A 23,910-nucleotide genomic window follows, 5' to 3' on the forward strand; every position below is an offset into this window, starting at 1 on the left:
GCCCCAGCTCTGATTACTTGAGTGCCTACATGTGAGAAAAGCTGGGGCTCATCGTGGTTAAGTATCTTGGCCAAGGCTACAAAGAAGAGGCAGTGCTAGGATTCGAACCTAAGCCTCCGATACCACGGCCACACCATCAAGTAGGGCGGGCCCACTGGAGTGGTGAGAAGCTTCGAGGTGCTCCAGGAGGAGCGGCCCCAGAGACACGCCTTTGAGCCACGCCCCCATCGACCACGCCCCCTTCGTCCCCCACAACCACCACCACGGCAAGGGTCCCGAGCTCCTGCCCACGAGAACCACGCCCACACCGGAACCACGCCCCAACGACCACGCCCCCTTTAGCATCCCCCTTACTCTGGGCGGCCAGGGTCCCGAGCCCCTGCCCGCGAGGACCACGCCCACATTGGAGCCACGCCCTCCAACGACCACGCCCCCTTCAGCATCCCTCTTACTCTGGGCGGCCAGGGTCCCGAGCTCCTGCCCTCGAGGACCACGCCCACCGGAGCCACGCCCCAAACGGCCACGCCCCCGGAGCCGGCGGCTATTTCTGTCGCGGGCCTGCCGGGGGCGGGGGCGCGGGGGCGCGCGGGGGCGGGGCGGCGGGGGAGGGGAGGCCGCGCCGCCATATTCCCTCCGGCCCGGCGGCCCGCGGCGCAGCCATCATGAGCACCGCCGCCTTCCACATCTCCAGCCTGCTGGAGAAGATGACGTCCAGCGACAAGGACTTCAGGTGCGCGCCGCCTGCCCCGGGCCCTCCCCGGGGAGCCCGGGCCCCCGCCCCGCCCCTCGGGGCCCCACGCCGGCCTGCCCGCGGCTCCGGCCCCGCCGCCCGCCCTCCCCCGTGGAAGCCGCCCCGGCCCGGACCCTCCCCGTCCCGCAGGCCCTCGCCCGGGCCGCCCCTCCCTCCCGCGCCCCCTCCGGCTGGCCTCGGCCCCGGCTTTGCAGGCCGGGCTGGGCGAGGGCTTCCCGTCCCCCCACCGCCTTTCTCCTGTCCCCCTCTCCGGCTCCCCAGCACCCAGGAGCAGCCAGGGGAAACTGAGGCTCAGCCTCGACCCACCGTCTGATGGCCAGTTGTGGACCCTCCCCAGCTAATAGGACTTAACAGTCATATAGCCACGCCCCCTCCTTGTTGAACGCGCTGTCGTTTTTATCCTCACCTGACAGATGGGGAAACTGAGGTTCGGAGGTGGGAAGGACCCGGGTGCAGTCACAGAGGTAGGAAGTGGAGGGCCGGGGGTCCAAGTCCAGGCCAGACCAGTACAGAGGCCGAGGCCTTGGCCTTCGAGGGGCCTCTGAGTCCCCTGCTCAGCTTGCGCCTTGCTCTTTCTCACCCCTACAAGCCTCCCTTAAGCCAGACCTCACACCCTTAAGAGGCCTCCCCCACCCTCGATGGCTGTGTGTCCATGGACAAATAACTGCACCCCGCTGAGCCTTAGCTTCTGTTTCTGGTGCTCACAGCACACCGGGGAGAGAGAGGTAGGGCTAGGATGCACGTGGGGTAGTGACGGGCACCTAAACTGGCCGAGCAAATGGGCATCTCGTGATCTGCCCACCATGCCTTTTCTTTTTCTTTTCCTTTTGTCTGTCGTGGGGCCTGAACTCTGGGCCTGGGCGCTGTCTCTCAGCTCTTCAGCTCAAGGCTAGCGCTCTACCACTTGAGCTACAGCGCCACTTCTGGCTTTTTCTGCTTATGTGGTGCAGAGGAATCGAACCCAGGGTCTCATGCATGGAGGGCAAGCACTCTACCACTGAGCCATCTTCCCAGCCCCCACCATGCTTTCTTTACTCCAGACCTTGGCCTTCCCTGTCCCCTGCTGTCCCCATGCCAGTTCAGGCACTTCCCTTTGGGCTCTGGGGACCCCTGAACTCCAGCACCCCTGGGACCAGGTACTATGCCAAGGATGCTTGCAGGGTACCTGGCTGTTCTGTTTCCCAGGGACTTAGAGGGGCACCCTGGCTTTTCCAAAGTCATGTGGTCTGCCTGTAGCTGAGGGCCTTGTCTCTCAGGACCCAGGTCCTGTCAGCAGGAGGGCCTGAGAAGCCCTTTTGGCCAGGCCCTGCCATGAGGACACTTAAAACCACCCTAAGCCAATGAGAACGGGTCTATTTTTAAAGTCTGAATACCAAGAGGCTGAGTCCCATCCACCAGCTGTCCAGAAGCCTCGTGTGGTCCTGTGTTTCAGCTGAGTTGCCTTTAGGACATCACTGGGTGGACACTGAGACTAGTCTCTGGTTCCCAGAGTTGGGGGTAGGGAGTAGGGCAGTAACTGCAGATGGGGTCCTGGGCAGGGTGGAGGAAGCCTGGAGCTCTGTCCCAAGCACCCAGTTTGGTTTGTGGGCAGGTGGCTGCTTGCTCTGTTGTTGCTGAGGCCCCAGCAAACCCAAAAATGTCTTGCAGGAGTTTCTGAATCATGTTTTGAAAACAAAACAAAGCAGGAGACCCATCTGCTGGGCTGATTCTCCACCCAATTTGCTGTGTGACTTCTCTGAACCTAGTTTTCCCATCCGCTCTATGTAAAGAGCCGTTTGTTGTATTGACACCCCCAAGGATGCTATGATTTGGGGGGAGGGTGTAGAAATAAAAATGTCCATCCCATTTATAGGTGGGAAAACAGGCCTGAGAGAAGGAAGCAGCTAGTAAAATGGATCCAGTTCTTTTTGGCTATGCCTCTCCACCATGGTGGGGGGGGGGGGTGAAGGGATGCAGCAGTTCAGTAAATAAACTTCTTTTATTGCCTGAAAAAAATGGATTCAGTTGATAATGAAGCTCTTATCCCAAAGTATACCTCCCATAAACACACACACACACTCATATACACTTACACACTGTCTTTTTTCCTTTTTTCCTGGAAGTTTCTCTGAGTTCTGACACAGCTATTTGGCTCTAAGGCCTGACGGTTGCCCTTTCCTATCCTCTCTTTCTGGCCCCACTCTGCCCCACAAGGTCAGAACAGCTCCAGTCCAAACCTCCATCACCCTACCATGACCCAGAGGTAGGCATTGGCAACCATTCCATTCCCTCCCGACCTCGCCTGGCTCCTTGCCTTCTCTGAGCAGCTCGATGCTAACCCAGTGCTGAAAATCAGCAGTGGTGGCAGGCACAGGTGCCCTCCTGGTACAGGGCTAGAGGCTGCCTGGGGGCCCCAGGCCATGAGGTCTGAGCTTGCGCAGTTGAGGCCCCGGAGCCCAGGGCACACGGGAAGCAGGTTCTCCTCTGGGGCCACCGCCGTGGGCCCACCTTTGCTACCCTTCCTCACCACCTCATCCCATTTTCCCCTTGAGCCTTCACCCTTAGGTGCCTGCAGGAGCCAGAAAGTGACAATGCCAGCCTGGTTGGAGACGGGTGAACTGGACAGAGGAGTGGGCAGCTGTGACCCGTCTCCTGCCAGTTATTGCCACCAGCCCAGTTGTATTAAAATCTTAGATTTCCTAAAGTTACAAATCACCTTCTCATGCCGATTCTTAGTGTTCAGATATCGATGATTAATTCAATTTTGGGAAGTGCATCTGCGGGCTGGACACAGCGACAAGCCCCCTTCTGTCTTCCACGGTCTTCACAGCATTCAAATGCCAGGGACGGACATTGGGCTTTTGGGCTCAGGCCACGAGGATCCCCTGCCCGGGGTGGGTGGGTAAAGCCTTGGATGTGGTGCCCACCCTGTGTCAGGGCCAGCTGGGGACGTGTACCCTGCTGCTGCTGCTCTCCCAGGGAAGCACGCGGCTCAGCAGCACGGCCCACGCAGTGGCTTTCAATGTGTGGTCTTGAGGCTGAACCTGTGGGAAATGTGTGATCTTGGGGTGCAGCCCAGCAGAGACTCGCAAGCTCTGATATGTTCTGATACTGGCCCCAGGCCCAGATCATCTAGTCTAAGGGCCAGCAGCTCTGCGTTAACTCTTTCCACGGTAGGTAGACAGGACCAGCCTCCCCTACCTGTCTGGCAGAGGCGTTTCTTGCCCGTGCCTGACTCAGTTTCAGGCCCTGGTGTCCCTGCCTGCTGTTGCTGCGAGATGTGAATGATATTTGCCACAGTGTCTGTCATTTACAGACACCCACGCCGGGCCTCGCAGCCCCACAAGACAGGCAGAGAGGAAAGCGATTTGCTCAACATTTGCACACCACCTACCCTGAAAGCCTTTTAGTCAGTGTCCTCTGTATTCCTAGTGTGCCACCCTGTGGCACACATAGACTACGTCGACTTGTGCTCCCATAGACCTGAGTCTCCTTGGGCCAGCCCGGCCCTGCCCACAGTCCCCATGAGCCACATGCTCTTGAATCCTGGTATCACGGTGTACCTCTCTGGAGGCCTGTGGTTCTGTGCACATCTCCCGGGACCTGGGAGCTGCTGGTGATCTCCTCCCCCCGTCCCCAGGTTCATGGCCACCAGTGACCTGATGTCAGAGCTGCAGAAAGACTCCATCCAGCTGGACGAGGACAGTGAGCGCAAGGTGGTGAAGATGCTGCTGCGGCTGCTGGAGGACAAGAACGGCGAGGTGCAGAACCTGGCTGTCAAGTGGTGCGTGTCGGCCTCAGCGGGGCAGCCGCCCGCGGGGGCCTCGGTCCTGTGTGGGGGTTGCAGCCTCAGAGGTGCTCTCAAGAGAAGAGAGTCGCTAAGCAGCCTTGGGGCCCCTTAGAATCAGACAGTGGCGCGGCTTGGATTGCCCCAGGCAGACTCTGAACCAAGGGCTCGAAGCTCAATTTACATGGGAGGTGAACCCAGAAGAAAGTAGGGACGTGATGTGGCGGGAAGAGGAGGACAGGCAGTAAAGGGAACTTTCTCAAGCGGGTGGCACGCTGGGAGAGCACTGAGGCTTGAGCTCAGGGCCCCATGCTTGATAGACAGGGGCCTGGCCCCTGTGCCACACATCTGCCCCTCTTTCTGCACTGGTGTTCTGCCTCATGCTCAGGGTGTGCACCTGGACTGCAATCTGCCTATTTCAGGTTAACCATTCTAGCTGGGGTCACAGGCCCAGGACACCACTCCCACTGGAGTGTCGCAGACCTTTCTTGTTAGCGCTGGCCTCCCACCTGGATCCCCCTTCTCAGCCTCCCAAGTAGCTAGGATTATAGATGTGAGCCACTGGAGCCTGGCTCGGAGCTTGACTTGTATACTCATTGTGGACTCCTGGGACATGGAGTTGCCCATGCGGAGGGTGAGGAAGTGGGGACCAAGGAACCCCCAGGCTGCCAGTGGTTGTTTGAGGGCTGCTCCTGTGGGAGGATGGAGGATCCAGGATCCAAGGTCCAAGCATGGTGGCACACAGTGTAATCCTAGCTGGGTGGGGGGTGGAGGAGGGAGGGAGAGCCGCCCGGGCCGCCTAGTGAAGAGGCCATCTGACTTAGGCCGAGCCTGAGGTTTGGGACCTTTCCCCATGCTCCTTCCCTCAGCCTGGGCCCTCTGGTGAGCAAAGTGAAGGAGTACCAGGTGGAGACGATTGTGGACACCCTGTGTGCCAACATGCGGTCAGATAAGGAGCAGCTCCGGGACATCGCGGGCATCGGCCTCAAGACGGTGCTGTCGGAGCTGCCCCCTGCGGCCACAGGTACCCGGGCCCCGGGACTCGGCGCCTCCGTCACCCATCCCAGTTTGTGGTTAGAAAACTGCTTTCTGCAAGGGAGGTTGGGAAAGGAAGTGGGCAGGGAGGAGGAGTTGGGGTACATAAGGCAGTCCAGCAGCTCCGTGAGGAGGCTTCTGGTTTGTCTGTGGGCTGCTGGGGCCCTGGGTCCTGATCCCCAGGCCTCCTGGGAACACAGCGAGGCCAGAGGCTGCCTTTCCCCACACCCAGCCTCACCGCACACACCTGTGCCCCATGCAGGCTCCGGGCTGGCCATCAATGTGTGCCGGAAGATCACCGGCCAGCTCACCAGCGCCATTGCCCAGCAGGAAGATGTGGCTTTGCAGCTGGAAGCCCTGGACATCCTCTCGGACATGCTGAGCAGGTGAGGGGTCCCCGAGAGACCGATGCAGTGCTGCGCTCGGGCTCCTTGTCGGTCAGCAACCTGAGACGGAAGGCTATGTCATGGGCACCATGGCACGGGTTCTGACGGCAGCGTGGTTGGCTCAGTAAAGCACCAGGTGCTAGACCAGGGCGGAGCTGGTTGCACCTCTGGAGGCCTCATGGGCCGTGGGTACAGCAGCCGGGGAGGAGCAGGACGCGCTCGTGCGCGCGGGGAAGGCCAGTGATGGTGGAGGGGCGGGGGTGGGAACCAATGGGAACACCTTGTAAACCTGCATGGAAGTGCACCAGGGAGCCCTCCACCCCACGGAGGGGACGGGGTGGTTGCTGGAGCAGAGCCTTCAAGGGAAGTTGGCATGGTGGACTGGCAGGGGGCCACGAAGGGAAGACCACCCTGGCAAGAAGGCAGCGACAGATGTGGGGTTCGGGGCTTGTGCCGGGTGCTGTGGGGCTGGGCTGTAAGGTGGAGGGCGGGTGTGGAGAGGTGAGCGCCGTGGGGAGGCGGAGGTCTCCCAGAGCAAGCTCCCCTCTGTCTGTGGAGGATGCAGGCTGGGGAAGAGCTGTGCCCCGGTGGTGACCTGGGGTGGTGTGGGGGAGGTGGGCTCTGCGGGACTTGGGTGGGCGCAGGAGTGGGGCGTGGAAGGTGATGGGCTCCCTCGGGGTGCCTGGGAGATAGCCACGCCCCTGGGGGTCCCCTGAGCACAGGCCTGGGCCTGCTGGGCTGTTGCTGGGATGGAAAGTGTGGTGTGGAGGCGGTGGTGGGGGCTGTGTCTGCCTGGTTCCTGTGGTCAGGGCGGAAGTAGGTGCGGGGTCCTGGCCACTGTGAGGAGGTGGACTTGGTGGGAGGGGCGGGCCGTCTGCTCAGGCTGGAGGCCCTGCTCTTGGCTGAGCCCTTGAGGACTAACTCCCTTCTCTTTTTGCTCTCTGCCCCTGAGGAATAACTCAGTCCCCCCTCGCCGTTGAGGGCATCTTTCCCTTTTCCAAGCATCCCGGGTCGTAACTCCAGGAGGAGGTCTGGAGTGGAGGCAGCGCCTGGCCGCTCTGCCTCCTTCACCTGGTGCCCCTCTGCTCCCCAGGCTGGGCGCCCCGCTGGGCATCTTCCACGCCAGCCTGCTGCACTGCCTGCTGCCGCAGCTGAGCAGCCCGCGCCTGGCCGTGCGGAAGCGGGCCGTGGGGGCGCTCGGCCACCTGGCAGCCGCCTGCAGCACCGACCTCTTCGTGGAGCTTGCAGACCACCTGCTGGACCGGCTGCCCGGCCCGCTGGCGCCCGCCAGCCCCACCGCCGTCCGCACCCTCATCCAGTGTTTGGGCAGCGTGGGTCGCCAGGCCGGCCATCGCCTGGGTGAGGGACGGGGCCAAAAGGGAGGAGAGCTGTGGGAGGGAGGGGGGGCATGCATCAGCGCACACACAGTGAAAGGCGTGGAGGCAGGGTGAGGGGCTGGGAGGGGGTGCAGGGCGTGGAGGAGTTGCGTGGGTCTGGAGGAGGGAGCTGGCCTTAGTGCTGGCCTACAAGGGGGAAAGGCTGTAATTGTGAGCCGTGTCACTGAGCCCTTCAAAAATGTCCTACCTCCTACTTGGCCAGGTTTTCCTTCAGCAGTCTGGGAGCCAGGTCTGCGTGTTTAAAGGCTGTACAGGGGAGGCTGTGCTGCAGTTGGCCACACTGGCGTGTAGCCCTCTGTGTTCTGACTCTTGTGTACACCTTGGAACCCTGATCACAGGCAACGCGCAGGACTTGTCCAGCGCCCCACATTTCCCCACCCTTGGCAGTTCGGTCTTCCTTAGGGAGCACAGCCCGGCAGGTCTGCCCTAGCCTCCGAGCAAGGCATTGTGGGCAGAGCTAGCCCACCGTGGCTCCCATGGGCCCAGCATGCCCCTCGGGAGGTGGGCTTGGGAGAGAGGCCTGCACACGTCCAGGGTTGGCTGAGCAGGAAAGTGTGGGGTGTGGAAGGTGATGTTGGGGTCCTCAGACCAGCTTGTTTCTTGCTCTGCGGAGAAGACTGCCACTGGAGAGGGTCCCAGAGATCCTTTAATGCCTAAGGACCAGACCTGTGAAGGCAGCGCTGTCCCCCACTTCTGTGTGGGGCTCACACCCCATGCAGGGATTAGGCAGAGTCATGAACGCTCCCTACTTACCAGGGCCTGCTGTGTGCTGTGCTAGGTCCCAGGTAAATTCCTCCCAGCCATGGGGATCTGTCAGGAAGTCTGTGACCAGCCGGCCTGCTTGTGGTGCCTGAGTTGGATTTGCAGTGGCCAGGGCTGAGGTGCAGACGGGCTGGGCGTGGGGCGGGGGCTCTGCGAGGGTCTGGTCCCTTCAGCGACCCTTGGCTCTGCAGGGGCCCACCTGGACCGCCTGGTGCCCCTGGTAGCAGAGTTCTGTAACCTGGATGATGACGAGCTCCGGGAGTCCTGCCTCCAGGCCTTCGAGGCCTTCCTGCGGAGGTGGGTGGCAAGGCCGGGGCTGGGGCCAGGGCTGGAGCCTGGAGAGTGGTTTGGGAGTTGTTGGGGAGGGGGACAGAACGCTGGCTTCCTGACAGTAAGGCCTTGGGACTCAGCCTCGCGTTCCACCCCGTGCCTCAACCCGCCCCGCAGGTGCCCCAAGGAGATGAGCCCCCACGTACCCAGGGTGACCAGCCTCTGCCTCCAGTTCATGAAGCATGACCCCAACTATAACCACGACAGTGACGAGGATGAGGAGCAGATGGAGACCAGCGACAGCGAGCTCAGCGAGACAGGTTGGGGTTGGGGGGGGGGGCAGGGATGGGCGTGGCTTTCCTGGAGTCTCCTTGCCAAAGCCTTGATGCCATCTCCATGGTTGTAGTGGTCGCAGCGAGGGAAGCTCCACGGTGGCTCCTTTGTGTCCACAGTCAGCCAGCTACACACTGAAAACACGCATCTGCACTGAGCACACTCTCCCTGCTGTCACTAACCCGTAACGATGCGACGCAGATGCTGTTTCCATAATGCAAAAATCACACATGAGATGTGCTAAATTGTATTGAGAAGCTACGCATCAAGCTATTTTCTAGAAGGGTTGATATCTTTGGTTGTGTTTTGTTTGTTTGTTTTTGCTAGGCCTGGGGCTTGGACTCAAGCCTGGGCACTGCTCCTGAGCTGCTTTTGCTCAAGCGAGCACTCTACCACTTGAGCCACAGCACCACTTCTGGCTTTTTCGGTGTATGTGGTACTGAGGAATGGAACCCAGGGCTTCATGCATGCTAGACAAGCACTCTACCACTGAGCCACCTTCCCAGCCCTCTTTGTTTTTCTTTGTTTTTGTTTTTGCCAGACTTGGGGTTTGAACTCTGGGCCTGGGCACTGGCCCTGAGCCTCTCTGTGCTCAAGGTGAGCACTCTACTACTTGAGCCACAGCACTACTTCCGGCCTTTTTCTGTGTATGTGGCACTGAGGAATTGAACCCGGGGCTTTCATGCATGCTAGACAAGCACTCTACCACTGAGCCACCTTCCCAGCCCTATCTTTGGTGTGAATGTCCAGGGGGTAAGGCCTGTGACAGCGGCCACCTTGGGGCCCCCACTGGTGTCTGAGCTTTGTTCCTCCATGTTCCTCACAACCACCCAAATAGACAAACACGGACAGTGAGGCCTGGAGTCACACAGGTGTGGCGGGCACCAGAGGGGGCTGCGGGCAGGCCTCGGGCTTGTGGTCCAGGCAGCTTCCGCCTTGGCACACAGGAGGTTTTGCCCAAGGTGCCGCCGTTCCTATCGGGTGTGAATACTGGCCAACAGGTGAAGCGCTGGGCCGGTCCCCTTCTCCCCACACGCGGGCAGCTGTCCCGGGCCACGGGGGTTCCACGGGTGTCTTCTTCCCGCCCCAGAGAGTGAGGATGAGTACAGTGACGATGACGACATGAGTTGGAAGGTTCGCCGGGCGGCAGCCAAGTGCCTCACTGCGCTGATCGCCTCGCGGCCCGACCTGCTGCCTGATTTCCACTGCACCCTGGCGCCCGTGCTCATCCGGCGCTTCAGGGACCGGGAGGAGAACGTCAAGGCTGATATCTTCGGGGCATACATCATGCTGCTACGACAGACGCGGCCCCCCAAGGGGTGGCTGGAGGCTGTGGAGGAGCCCACCCGCACCGGCAGCAACCGCCACATGCTGCGGACCCAGGTGAGCTGGCTTGTGCCCACTCCCGGCCCCCTCCGGTCTGCCCCCGCACCTCCATCCGCCACCCTCCTGTCCTTCCATCCACTGCCCGTGCCTGGACACCAAGGGGACAGTCTGGCTGGAGTCCCAGCCCCCTCCCGTCGCACAGCTCAGTCTCTGGACAGGGCTTCTGGAAGGGGTAAGGACTTCGTGTTATTCTAAGAGCCAGCAAGGCCATGGGCCGCGATGGCCAGGTCCTGTTCACGTCACGCCAGCTCACTCCAGCTGCTAGGTGGGAGCAGTAGTAACCGAGGCCGCGGGGGGATGGGGAATGGTGTGGCTGTCCCGATGGCAGGAGACGGTGCCTTGGGCCCAGTGGCAGCAGAGGGGCTAAGAGCAACGGTCAGGCCGGAGAAGTGGCTTTTAGCTTGCCTGGTAAGATCTGGCTGATGGGTTGCGTCTGGGACAGGCAGGTGTCACGTGGCTTTTAGCTTGCCTGGTAAGATCTGGCTGATGGGCTGCGTCTGGGACAGGCAGGTGTCACGTGGCTTTTAGCTTGCCTGGTAAGATCTGGCTGATGGGCTGCGTCTGGGACAGGCAGGTGTCACGTGACTTTGGGTGTCTGGTCCAAGCATGAAGCTCAGTCCCCTGGGATATGGGGGACAGTGGAGTGGGGAGGGGACAGGCACACTTCTCCAGGTTTGTGTTGGGTGGCTCTAAACGGCCTGTTTTCTGTTACCTTGACCCAGTCAGACTGGGTGTCAGTGGTGTTCGTGGAGAATGCAGCAGAGGACAGGTGCCAGGCCGCTGCTCCTTCCTGAGGGCACTGGTAACCTTCACCTGGCGCTCCGTCTCTACCTGTAGATACAGGAGGTTCCCGTGTCTGTGCACTGTTCCCAGGCACTAGGTGGGGGGGGGGTGGGCGTGTGCCAGGCTGCTGTCTGCCCACGCCTGGCCAGTCCCTGAGCTCGCGCCTCGCCTGCCCACAGGTGCCTCTGGTGATCAAGGCCCTGCAGCGGCAGCTCAAAGACCGCAGCGTCCGGGCCCGCCAGGGCTGCTTCAGCCTTCTCTCCGAGCTGGCGGCCGCCCTCCCCGGGAGCCTGGCTGAGCACATGCCTGTTTTGGTGTCAGGTAGGCTAGATGTCTGTTCCCTGGGCCTCTTCCAGAACCCAAATTCCTGCCTGGGTTGAGCCCCTTGTCTAGGCTGAGCCCCCATGTGGCAGCGTGGGGGATCCCGGTTCTGAGCGAGTCCCCAGCCTGTTCCCTCTGCCCTGGCTCCCGCCAAGCGGTGGTCTCTGGGAAGCTTGTGTGGAAGAGTTAAGTGCTCTGGGTCATCCCAGGACACTCGGTCCCTGCTTTCCAGAGGGCTGCTAGGAGTCCAGGTCTACGGCCCCCTGACCTTCGTACCCACCCCGCAGGCATCGTCTTCTCCCTGGCTGACCGCTCCAGCTCCTCCACCATCCGGATGGATGCCCTGGCCTTTCTGCAAGGGCTGCTGGGCACGGAGCCAGCTGCGGCCTTCCACCCACACCTGCCCACCTTCCTGCCACCGGTGCTGGCCTGTGTCGCCGACCCTTTCTATAAGATCGCGGCCGAGGCGCTGCTGGTGCTGCAGGAGCTGGTGCGCACCCTGTGGCCGCTGGAGAGGCCCCGGATGCTGGACCCAGAGCCCTACGTTGGGGAGATGTCCATGGCCATCCTGGCACGACTCCGTGCCACGGACCTGGACCAGGAGGTGAAGGAGCGGGCCATCTCCTGCATGGGCCACCTGGTGGGCCACCTGGGTGACCGGCTCGGGGATGATCTGGACCCTACCCTGCTGCTCTTCCTGGAGCGCTTGAGGAACGAGATCACCCGCCTGCCCGCGGTCAAGGCGCTGACGCTGGTGGCCAGGTCCCCACTGCAGCTTGACCTGCAGCCCATTCTGGCCGAAGCACTGCCCATCCTGGCCTCGTTCCTGCGCAAGAACCAGCGGGCACTGCGGCTGGCGACCCTGGCCGCCCTGGATGCGCTGGCCCAGAGCCAGGGCCTCAGCCTCCCGCAGCCTGCCGTGCGCACCGTGCTGGCCGAGCTGCCGGCTCTGGTCAGCGAGAGCGACATGCATGTGGCTCAGCTGGCCGTGGACTTCTTGGCCACGGTGACCCAGGCCCAGCCCGCCTCTCTAACCGAGGTCAGCGGCCCAGTCCTGACGGAGCTGCTGAAGCTGCTGCGGTCCCCGCTGCTGCCCGCGGGGGTGCTGGCCGCCACCGAGGGCTTCCTGCAGGCCCTGGTGGGCACCCGGCCCCCCTGCATGGACTACACGGAGCTCATCAGCCTGCTCACGGCGCCCGTGTATGACCAGACCGGGGACGGCGGGATGGGCCTCCACAAGCAGGTGTTCCACTCCCTGGCCAGGTGTGTGGCCGCGCTGTCGGCCGCCTGTCCCCAGGAGGCGGCGCGCACCGCCAGCCGCCTGGTCTGCGACGCCAAGTCGCCCCACTCGAGCACAGGGGTCAAGGTGCTGGCATTCTTGTCCCTGGCTGAGGTGGGCCAGATGGCGGGGCCCGGCCCCCAGCGGGAGCTGAAGACCGTGCTCCTGGATGCCCTGGGGTCGCCCAGTGAGGACGTGAGGGCCGCGGCCTCGTACGCGCTGGGCCGCGTGGGTGCCGGCAACCTGCCCGACTTCCTGCCCTTCCTGATGGCGCAGATTGGGGCGGAGCCGCGGCGGCAGTACCTGCTGCTGCAGGCGCTCCGGGAGGCCCTGGGGGCCGCCCAGCCTGACAGCCTGAAGCCCTACGCCGAGGCCGTCTGGGCCCTGCTCTTCCAGCGCTGCGAGGACGCTGAGGAGGGCACCCGCAGCGTGGTGGCCGAGTGCATCGGGAAGCTGGTGCTCGTGAACCCTCCTTTCCTCCTGCCCCGCTTCCGGAAGCAGCTGGCTACGGGTAAGGGCACACAGATGTGGGGGGTGGGGGGCACCCAGGTGCTCATGCTGAGTCAGCTGCTACATCACTGGGCACCAGAATCTCCGTGCCCGTCCACCGAGGCAGAGGAGCACAGAGGAGTGCGACCTCCTCCGCCAGTGGGCCGGGGAGGAGGACCTGATGTGTCCCTGCAGAAGGTGCAGTCACCCTCGTGCCCAGGGGCTGCGTCCGTGGACGGCCAGCACGTGCAGTACATTTTTGTCGTTGTGTTTTTGGTGCTGGTTTGGGGGCTTGACCTCAGGGCCTGGATGCTACTATCCCTGAGCTTTTTTAAAAATTTGATCAAAGGGGGCTGGGAAGGTGGCTCAAGTGGTAGAGCAAGCACTTGCCTTGCACGCCTGAGGCCCTGGGTGCGATTCCTCAGCACCACATAAGCAAAAAGAAAAAAGCCGGAAGTGGCACTGTGGCTCAGGTGGTAGAGTGCTAGCCTTGAGCTGAAGAGCTGAGGGACAGCGCCCAGGCCCAGAGTTCAGGCCCCACGACTGGACCCAAAAAAAAAAATTGATCAAGGGTAGTATTCTACTCCTTGAGCCACAACCATTTGCAGCTTTTTGGTAGTTAACTGGAGATAGGAATCTCTCCTGCGTGAGCTGGCTTCAAACCAGCATCCTCAGCTCTCAACCTTCTGAGTAGCTAGAGTTACAGGCATGAGCCAGCAGCACTTGGCTCTTTTTTCCTAAATCACAGCTCTTGGTGGGCCAGGTATTTTCAGTCATCTGGAGACCACCGAAAGAGTGTGGGATAGCCGGGCACTGGTGGCTCACACCTGTAATCCTAGCTACTCAGGAGGCTGAGATCTGAGGATGGCGGTTCAAAGCCAGCCCGGGCAGGAGAGACCGTGAGACTCCTATCTCTAATAAACCACCAGAAAACCGGAAGTGGCGCTGTAGTTCAAGTGGTAGAGTGCTCGCCTTGAGCTGAAGAGCTGAGGGACAGCGCTCAGGCCCAGAGTTCAAGCCCCACGACTGACAAAAAAAAAAAGAAAGAGCATGGGATGACTGTGCGTCTGTACGAATGCTACAGAACATGACATGCCACAGGAGGGACTTGGTCATCCTTGGGATGTGTATCCTGGAGCTAGTCCCCTGAGGATACAGGGAGCAAATATACAACTGCCCTCCAGCAAAGGCTGCTGAAGTGGTTTCCTGAGGGGCCTGGGCCGCAGAGGGGCAGGGCGCACACTCCAGCCAGCTTGTGCACGGCGTGGGGAGGACGTGTCCCGTCAGGAGGGGCACAGAGGGTGTGTGAAACCTCCCAGAGAAGACAGGCAGGCAGGGGTGAGCAAATGCCCCAGCAGGGAGCGTCTCCAGACTCTGGTAGGAGAGGTGGGTAATGGTGGACATAACGCAGGTGACATGCTGTGTTTCAAGACTGACAGATGCAGCTGGGCGCCGGTGGCTCACGCCTGTCATCCTAGATACTCAGGCGGCTGAGACCTGAAGATCGTGGTTCAAAGCCAGCCCGGGCAGGAAAGACCGTGAGACTCCTATCTCCAATAAGCCACCAGAAAACCAGAAGTGACGCCGTAGCTCAAGTGGTAGAGTGCTCGTCTTGAGCTGAAGAGCTGAGGGACAAGCCCAGAGTTCAAGCCCCACAACCAACAACAACAACAACAAAAAAGACTGAGGGACGCTGGGTACGGAGCAGGAGCAGGAGCAGGAGCAGGCTGCGGCTGCCGTGGGTGTGGCGGAGGCCCACGGGCGGTGCTCGGTTGATCAGAGGCGGCCGCTGACCCTCGGCACTCACCGCATGCGCACAGGTTGTGGAGGACGTTTCTGTCATTTTCTACCCAACCTTCAGCTCACTGCCACATTTCCTTCTCACCAGGCCAGCTCAGAGGCCCGCCCCCGCAGGCTCTGGGGCTTTCTTAGTTGGCTCTGCACACACTCCTCCCGCCCTCCACTGTGCCGCCTTTCTCTTGTCTGCTTTGGTCCTGTTCTCCTGGTCTTCAGTCCCGGTAGTCCGAGCAAGCCGTTCAGAGGGAAATGTCCTTCCTCACTGAGGGAAACGTCCTTCCCTCCCTTCAGTGTCTCCACTTGGGAAGCCAGCAGCCAGCAGTGAGAGGTTTCTTCTTTGCAAAGCTGGTGGTGGTCTGGGGGTGGCGGCCTCCTTGGCCCCTGCCACACACTCAGGCCCAGCCCGGACTCTGAATCTGATGTGGCCTCAGGTGTGAGCTTAGCTCTGAGTCTTGTGTGAAACACATTACTAATCCTTTTTATCCTTTTTTTTTTTTTGTCGGCTATGGGGCTTGAACTCTGGGCCTGACCCCTGTCCCTCAGCTCTTCAGCTCAAAGCAGGCGTTCTACCACTTGAGTCACAGCACCACTTCCAGCTTTTTCTGAGTGGTTTGTTGGAGAAGAGTCTCATGGACTTTCCTGCCTGGGATGGCTTTGAACCAGGATCCTCGGGTCTCAGCCTCTTGAGTAGCTAGGATTACAGGCGTGAGCCACCAGCGCTCGGCTAATGTTTGTTATTATGTAGTAGTGGGAGCTTCGGAGGACTGAGAACATGAGTCCCAACACCATAGTGCGGTCCAAGACAGAAGGGAAAGGCCCTCTGTGTCCTTAGCACGAGAGGAAGAACCCGGGCCTGGCCACGGCTGCCAAGGAGAATGGGTCTTGCGGGTGGGGGCGGCCGTCCAGGGCAGGGCTCTAAGTCAGCCCCTCCCCTTTGTAAGCCACGCCCTCCCGCCTTGCAGGTCAGCCACACACCCGGAGCACAGTCATCACAGCCGTCAAGTTCCTCATTTCAGACCAGCCCCATCCCATCGACGCCCTCCTGAAGAGCTATGTCGGTGAGCCTCCCTGCCTACCTGTCTAGCGCCCGCACCCCGGATCAGGCTGGGGTTTCTTACAGCCAGAGGGCCTCTTCTCACGATGGAGACCCGAGTTCTAATTCCTGGGCTATTACCACTGAAGCCTCCTCACCGTTGAGTCTTTCCTTATTCATCAAATGGGCATGAGGCATCCTGGAGAGCATCGTGGAGACCCAGGGTGGCCAGTGAGGGCAGTGCCATCGCCTGAGCCTGTAACCTCCCTCCACTGTCCCTGAAGAGAGAGGCCTTCAGACCAGAGATGCCCGGGGGCCTTTGCTGGGAAGAGACCTCCTCCACCTTAGGCTGTGTTGGGGGTAGGCTGCTCCTCACCCCGCCTGAGCCGGTAGCCTTCCGCCTGTTGGATGCTCAGCACCTCAGGAGGATTTCTGACTGACTGCCATTGTGAGCGTAGGCTGTTTGTCTCCTCCCTAACTATAAAGTGGCAGGCTGTCTGCAACCAAAGGGTCAGTGATGTGGCCACCCTGAGTTAGGGAGCCTGTCCTGAGGCTCAGATGTAGCTGCCCCCGCAGGCACAAGCACGCCTCCCTGCTGGGCTTCTCATCCTGACTGAGCAGGTGCTTAGCACAACGGGAAGAAATTAATAGAACTTTTTTTCCAGCTGGGTGCTGGTGGCTCACACCTGTAATCCTAGCTACTCAGGAGGTTGAGATCTGAGGGTCACAGTTCAAAGCCAAGAGACTCTGACTCAAAAAGTCAGATGGACACTGGTGGCTCATGCCTATAATTCTAGCTACTCAGGAGGCTGAGATTGAAAGTCAGGTCTAGGCAGAAAAGTTCCTATGAGACTCTTACCTCCACTTTGAGCTGTGGCTGAAAGTGCTAGAACACTAGCCTTGAGCAAAGAGAACTCAGAGACAACACCCAGGTCCTGAGTTCAAGCCTGACCACAACGGAAAAAAAAAAGCCAGAAGCAGAGCTGTGGCTAAAGAGAGTGCTAGCGTTGAATGAGAAAGCTCCGGGGCAATCCCGCACCCATGCCCTCAATTCACGCCCAGTAGCACTGGCTCTCTAGGCTCCTCATCTCCTGTTCCCAGAGCCTGTGTGACGGGTTGGCACTGCCTCTGTGCAAGGCAGCGTTTTCTAGACTGCCTCGTTCCAAGTCAAAAGCCATCAGCAGGTCCTGTGGTTCTTCCGGTTTTACTGAGGAGGCCACCGGGGCTCTGGGGCCCACAGTTCCACAGCATCTGCAGTGGAAGGCAGCGTTTGCGTGCCCTGCACAGAGCAAAGACGTGGCCTGGGCGTGGGCTCATGTTTTCACTGTGTCTCTGCAGGAGAGTTTATGGAGAGCCTGCGGGACCCAGACCTGAACGTGCGCCGCGCCACTCTGGCCTTCTTCAACTCAGCCGTGCACAACAAGCCCTCGCTGGTCCGAGACCTGCTGGGCCACATCCTGCCCCTGCTCTACCAGGAGACCAAGGTCCGCCGGGACCTCATTCGAGAGGTGCGTGCAGAGCCGTGCCACCGGCAGGCCACTGCCTGCCCTCCACTTCCCAGTGGGGTGGCCCTGGCCTGGCCGTCTGACCCCCTTTGAGCCCCAGTTTGTCACAGCAAAAAGGAGAATCAACAGGTCTGCAGCCCGGTGAGGAGTGAAGCTCCCTTCCTGTACTGCAGATGTCAACATGACCCCCCAAGGAGAAAGTTCACACCTGGCCTCCTGAAGCACACACCAGCTAGGCTCCCATGGTGCATGCCTATAATGCTAGCTAGCAGGAGCCTGCCTCCCTGAGGATCAGAGTTGGAAGTCAGCTCAGGCAGACAAACCCGAGACACTCCAGTGCCAGAAGCAATGATGTGGCTTAAGTGGTGGAGTGGCGGCCTTGAGCAGAAAGCTGAGTGGCGGCAAGCGGCCCCAGGTTAAAGCCCTTCAGGTTGTATGTGGAAGGCATGTGTGAAATAGAAGTGAGGTTTGTGTTTTGACTTTGGTCCCATCCCTAAGATAACTCATTATGGATATGCAAGTATTTCAAAATCCCCACGCTTGAAGCATCTGGGATACGCAGCTCTGCCTGCAAAGGCTGGGGGGCTGTGCTGTGGTCACTCCACATCAGCACCAGGTCTGAGTGCTGGGACCAGTGGGACCAGCTGTGGCTTCTTGCCAAGGCTCCTAGGGGCCTCTGCTCTGCCTCCTGTCTGAGAGCCTTACAGGGCTGATACGGGGAGGGGGGAGGCATGCACGGAGGGTAGGGGTGGTTGATAGCTCCATCAGCACCAACTGTTACCACAACTCAGCACCTCTTCTGAGAGGGTTGGAAAAGTTTGCCATTGAAAGCAGAGTCTCATGGTTAAAAGGCTCAGCCAGGTTTCTAATTTTGGTTCATTCGCTTAGCAGCTTTGTGCCTACATGCTGGGCCACATGCAAACACCACGGGGCCTGTGTCCACAGGTGGAGATGGGGCCCTTTAAGCACACAGTGGACGACGGGCTGGACGTGCGGAAGGCGGCCTTCGAGTGCATGTACTCGCTGCTGGAGAGCTGCCTGGGCCAGCTGGACATCTGCGAGTTCCTCAACCATGTGGAGGACGGGCTCAAGGACCACTACGACATCCGGGTAGGACAGCGCCTCCCCCAGCCCTGCCCGCCAGCGACAGCCAGAGCCGTGGGCCCGCTGGGCCACACGGGCCCGCTTTCCATGTGTCAGCCCCTTTCGTGGGAGTTGACATGGCATGCCGGGGTCTCCTCACAGCCCCTGGAAACAGGGAGGCGCGGCTCCCTAAATACCCATGGCAGAGCCTGCGCGGTGGCCTGGGCTGTCCCTGTGTCTGCGGCGGGGGCACTCAGCGACACAGGGTCCCCAAGACTGGCCAGGAGTGGCAGCCCGTTCCCCACCTGGCCCGTCATCTTCCCAGCCGGTGTGCTGGGTCCCAGGCGGGGAGGAGCTAAGCTTACTATGTGTATTATATACTAGATATACTACACGTATGTACTGGGTAACTAGCATATGACATATACTATATATAGTAGTATACAGAACATACCTTACTGCTTATAACACATATATATAGTACATATATATAGTATATATAGCATATATACGTAGTATATACATTATATACTAGTTTTTTTTAATGGCTCATACACAAAAATGCAAAATTTGCCATTTTAACCTTTTTTTCCCTTGATGCTGGGGATTAGACCCAAGGCCCTCGGCCTGCGAAGTGTGAGCTCCGCCCCTGGCCACACCCCAGCCCCATCTTGCTTTGTGTCCTGTTTGGTGGCTTTAAGCACATCACACTGTCACGCAACCACCTGACTTGCACATCACCTTCCACACTCCATCCCCACTAACCCTACTGTCTGTGACTGTGACCATTCTAGACATTCACGGAAGTGGAATCACAAGGTATTTTTCCTTCCTGGTGGGCTGTTTCACTTAGCGTACTACCCATGGAAGTTCATCTGTGTGGTAGCCTGTCTTCATAATTTCATTCTTTGTGGCTGAATAATATTCCACAACCACTTAATGCATTCATATGTGCGTGGACACTTCACCTTCTGGCTACTGTGAACAGTGGCAGGGTGGACATGGTCACCTTTGAAAGCTGGTATTCAGTTCTTTCGGGTGCATACTCAAACTGCTGGATCATGCAGCACTTTTGCTTAGTTTCTCAAGGATGTTTAAATATCTACAGTTACCGTGAATCACTATGATAATGCAAAACCTATTCAGAGCAACCAAAGTAACACAGGCTTGTTTGAGAAGATTTATACAAGACAAAAGCAAATAAAGAAGCAAGTAATAGCCAGGCACCATGGCTCATACCTGTAATCTTAGATACTCAGGAGGCTGAGATCTGAAGACCACAGCTTGTGACAGCCTGGGCAGGAAAGTCTGTGAGACTTTTTTTTTTTTTTTTTTTTTCTGGTCGGTCGTGGGACTTGAACACTGGGCCTGAGCGCTGTCCTGAGCTCTTCAGCTCAAGGCTAGTGCTCTACCACTTCAGCCACAGCGCCACTTCCAGCTTTTTCTGCTGATGTGGTGCTGAGGAATCGAACCCAGGGCCTCATGCTTGCAAGGCAATCACTGTACTACTGAGCCCCGCGACTGTTATTTCCAGTAAACCACTCAGAAAAAGCCAGAAGGGGCGCTGTGGTTCAGATGGTAGAGCGCTAGCCTTGAGCACAAGAATTCATGGACAGTGCCAGGCTCAAGCCCCAGGACTGGCAAAAAATGGAAAAAAGAAGCAGGTAATAATTTCCCAGACTTCTCTGCTGGGGGCCCACCATGACAAACCTCGGTGTGACTGGTTTAGTTAGTGAGTCAGTATTTGGGGAGTGCAGGAGAGAGACTGGCATATGCTGGTCTGGGCTCTGGGCTGTTTGTTTGTTTGGTGGTACTAGGGTTTGTGAACTCAGCTTTGAGCTTCCATTTATGCCATGCACCCAGCCCTTCTTGCTCCGGTTGGTTTTTCAGATGATTTTCCTCCTGTTATTTTGCCCGAGTAGCCCTGGAGTTCCATCCTCTACCCCTGCCGCTTGAGTAGCTAAGATTGCAGGCATAAGCTACCATGTACAGCCTTTTTGGGGGAAGCAGGGGGGAGATAGGGAGGGGCAACAGTGAGTTTGAGCTCAAGGTCTCCCACTTGCTGGGCAGGCACTCCACGACATCCTAGGCCTGCTGTTCAGGTTAGCTTTGGAGATGGGAGTCTAGCACACTTTCCGACCCAGGCTGGCCTAAAACTACATTCTCAACTGAGTGCTGAGCTTGCTCCTTTTACAACTCAGTTACCACTGTGATGCCCTCCAGAGCCAGGCCTGTGCTCCCTGCTGATTCCAGCAGCATCTGAACTCAAGACCCGCTCCTTCCCGCTCCACTGGAGAACTAAGTGTAGCTGGCAAAGGTCAGGTCACCAACCACACGGCCTAGATGAGGAAGCTGAGGCTTAGGAAGGGGGCACTTGGACAGCTCCCGCCTGGGACTTGGGATTGGTTTGGACTTGGGCTTTTCTCCCTCTCGCTTGTGGGCCATTTCACCAAGAACAGGATCTCCTTTCTCTTGGGTAGATGCTGACCTTCATCATGCTGGCCCGCCTGGCCACGCTGTGCCCGGCACCCGTCCTGCAGAGGGTGGACCGACTGATCGAGCCACTCAGGGCCACCTGCACGGCTAAGGTAAGGTCCTTGTGCAGCCTGACCCAGGCTTTGGGCACTGACTGGGCCTCCAGGGCCTCGCTGGGTTGTGTGCAGCACAGGGCAGCTGAGCCGGATTGAGACCCAGCTATTTTCTCATTTAAGCCATCCCCCACCCTCGGACTTCGACAGATGCCAAGGGAGCACTGGACGTGTGGGTCTCACTCCTCCCTGTCCGCTCCCGTGTGTGGGTGGGAAGCCTGGGGTGTAGAGAAAGGCTCACACTAGACCTGAGTGTCTCAGAGTCTCAAGGAGAGGGACCTGGGGCAGGAGATCCCGGGAAAACTACAGCACTAAGAGCAGAGCCTGTTTGATGAAAGGACAAGAATTCACCACAAACAGGGTTTACAGAGGAGACTCAGAGCTGGATTGTCTTTTTTGAGATTGGCTTTCCCCATGTGGTCCAGGCTGAGTGGCCCCAAAACCCTGGGTTCAAGCCCTCTCCCAGCTCAGCCTCCCAGCACTGGAACTGGAGGTGCCTAAGCAGAGATTTTCACATTGCTTTTCTCAGAAAATGCAATCTTGTGCAGATAAAGCAAATTAAGCCTAAGTGATTCATTGGTTGAAACCTGCCTGGTACATTTAAATTTTTAACATATGCTCAGTGTCAAGTTAGTCTATGGGACTGGAAGGCATGGCTCAGTTGGTAGAGCACCAGCCAGTGAGCAAAAGCATCATGTGAGTTCAAGTCCCAGTCTCAGACACACACACACACACACACACACACACACACACACACACACACACACACACACACACACACACTCTCTCTCTCTCTCTCTCTCTCTCTCTCTCTCTCTCTCTCTCTCTCTCTCCATAAAAGTGGTAATGAGCTGAGCTCTGATGGCTCTATCATGTAATCCTAGCTACTTGAAAGGTAGAGATCAGTAGGATCACAGTTTTGGGCCAGCCTAAACAACATGAAATCCTGTCTCAAGTCAGTAGCTGGAATGTGGCATACACCTGTTATTTACAATGAATACAAGTTCACACCTGCACTCCTGTCTACTCAAGAAGCTGGGAGTCTGAGGATCAAGGCTCAAAGCTAGCCCAGGCAGGAAAGTCTGTGAGACTGGTATCCAGTTAATATAGGAAAAGCTGGTAGTGGAGCTATGGCTCAAATGGTAGAGCTCTAGCCTTGAGCACAAAAGCTCTGGGATAGTGTCTAGACTTTGAGTTCATGTCTCAGTACCTGCACAACCCCCCAAAAAAAGAAAGTGCAGTGAGAAAGCCAGGTGCTGGCAGCTCACACTGGCAATCCTGGTTTCTCAGAAGGCTGAGATCTGTCACTTTTATAGCATTAAAAAGAATTTGCAAGGCCACTGAAGACCTGGCATTGAGGCCAACCCGTCTCCTTTGAGCTGTGCTGTGTACCTTGGGAAAGCCGCTTGACATCCCCGGCATCCTACCCAGAGATGCCAAAGAAGCGTTTCTTGGTCGCCAGGCCCAGGGTCCTGATTTCAAGTGCTGTCCCACACTTGATTCTTAGGGGAAGAGCAGGGTGAGGGCTTCCTCCCAGGGATGGAGACTTCCTGAGCGAGAGCAGGAAGTTCTCTGCAGCCTGGGTGTGGGTCCTGGCAGGAGGGACACGCCATGTGGCTGCTCATTTCTAGAGGCTACCCCAAAGCCGCTGTGTATGGTTGGCGGGGTGGGGGGACAGATGCAGGCTGGGGACCCAGCTCGCGTGGGGAGGCGGGAGGCTGCCTGGGAGCAGGCTCACTAGAGGATGCCTTCCTCGTCTCCACTTCAGGTCAAGGCCGGCTCTGTGAAGCAGGAGTTTGAGAAGCAAGATGAACTGAAGCGCTCAGCCATGAGGGCGGTGGCCGCCCTGCTGACCATCCCGGAAGTGGGCAAGAGCCCCATCATGGCTGACTTCTCCGCCCAAATCCGATCTAACCCTGAGCTTGCCACCCTCTTCGAGAGCATACAGGATTCTGCTCCAGCCCCCAGTACGGATTCCATGGAGCTCAGCTAGTTGGGAGAGCCCTGACCAGCCCCGGCCTCCCTCTCCCTCTCCCTCCCTGCTTCCCTCTTCCTACAGGGGCTCCTGCCCCTGCTCCAGTGCCTTCCGCAGGGTCTGGCCCACAGGCCCCAGCCTGAGCAGAGGCCCTTTATCTCAGGATGGCTCCCAGTGACCCCCACCATGCCAACCCTCCAAGGCTGGGGAGCCCCCTCCCCTACGCAGAGCTGGCACCCCACTGCCTCAGCAGGTTCCCACTCCCTCCTGACCTGGGTTGGCTGTGGTCCTTAAGAGCTGCTCTGGGCCCTGGGCTCCACCCCGCCCCAACTCCCCCCAGGGCCTGGCATGCCCAGGAGGCAGTGTGCCCCCGCCAGAAAGCTTTATTCCTACTTTACACCAACAATCAAGAAGATGCCAAGGTCTTTTTTCTTCTTGCAGGGAAGATGGGGTGGGGAACCAGGAGTCTTAGACTCGACTACTTTCTAATTTTACCACCACCCAGGCGTGAGCACTGGCTCCTGTCCTTCTCAAAGTTTAAAATGTGTTATTTCTAGTTTTGTTTTTTTAGTATTGAAGACACAAATATGACAGGCCAAAGTATTTCCTGTGATACCTAAGGTTAATAAAGCTTCTAAGTTGTTATTGCTTTCCTGTAGTTCTTGTCACAACATACTTCCCATCAGTTCTAAGTTCTGGAAATGACCAGTTGGTTCCACAAATGCCTAAGACTAGGTTTTGACCAGTACGCAGGCAACCTGAAGACCCTGACCTAGTGGAACTCGGGCATAAAGCATCATGACTGTTACACCTGTAACCAGCAACTTCCTTCTGCTAGCTAGAGAATTAGAAGGCACAGAGCGCCCGTCTTCGTATTTAAGAGCCACTTCTCCACCCTATCACAGCACCTGTATCAACACACCAAAATACCATCCCAGCAAAAGAAGAATTGCAACAGGGAACTACATCAG

At 58.6% G+C, this 23,910-nt stretch overlaps 1 protein-coding gene across 1 annotated transcript; it reads left to right on the top strand.

Annotated features, from left to right (window-relative positions):
* Positions 1-607: 607 nt before the first annotated feature.
* LOC138824826 (cullin-associated NEDD8-dissociated protein 2-like) lies at positions 608-23,584 on the top strand. Its single transcript, XM_070019170.1, has 15 exons — positions 608-730; positions 4,371-4,514; positions 5,387-5,541; positions 5,815-5,938; positions 7,032-7,297; positions 8,289-8,394; positions 8,545-8,687; positions 9,791-10,083; positions 11,049-11,190; positions 11,478-12,980; positions 15,718-15,813; positions 17,127-17,296; positions 18,239-18,403; positions 20,857-20,964; positions 22,733-23,584. Exons 1-15 carry the CDS (start codon positions 663-665, stop codon positions 22,955-22,957), a joined length of 3,708 nt encoding a protein of 1,235 aa, XP_069875271.1. The 5' UTR covers positions 608-662; the 3' UTR covers positions 22,958-23,584.
* The last annotated feature ends 326 nt before the right edge of the window (positions 23,585-23,910 follow it).

This window comes from Dipodomys merriami, unplaced genomic scaffold (genome assembly GCF_024711535.1).
Source record: "Dipodomys merriami isolate MVZ:Mamm:240054 unplaced genomic scaffold, mDipMer1.0.p SCAF_13, whole genome shotgun sequence".
In the NCBI taxonomy this organism is placed as follows: Eukaryota; Metazoa; Chordata; class Mammalia; order Rodentia; family Heteromyidae; genus Dipodomys; species Dipodomys merriami.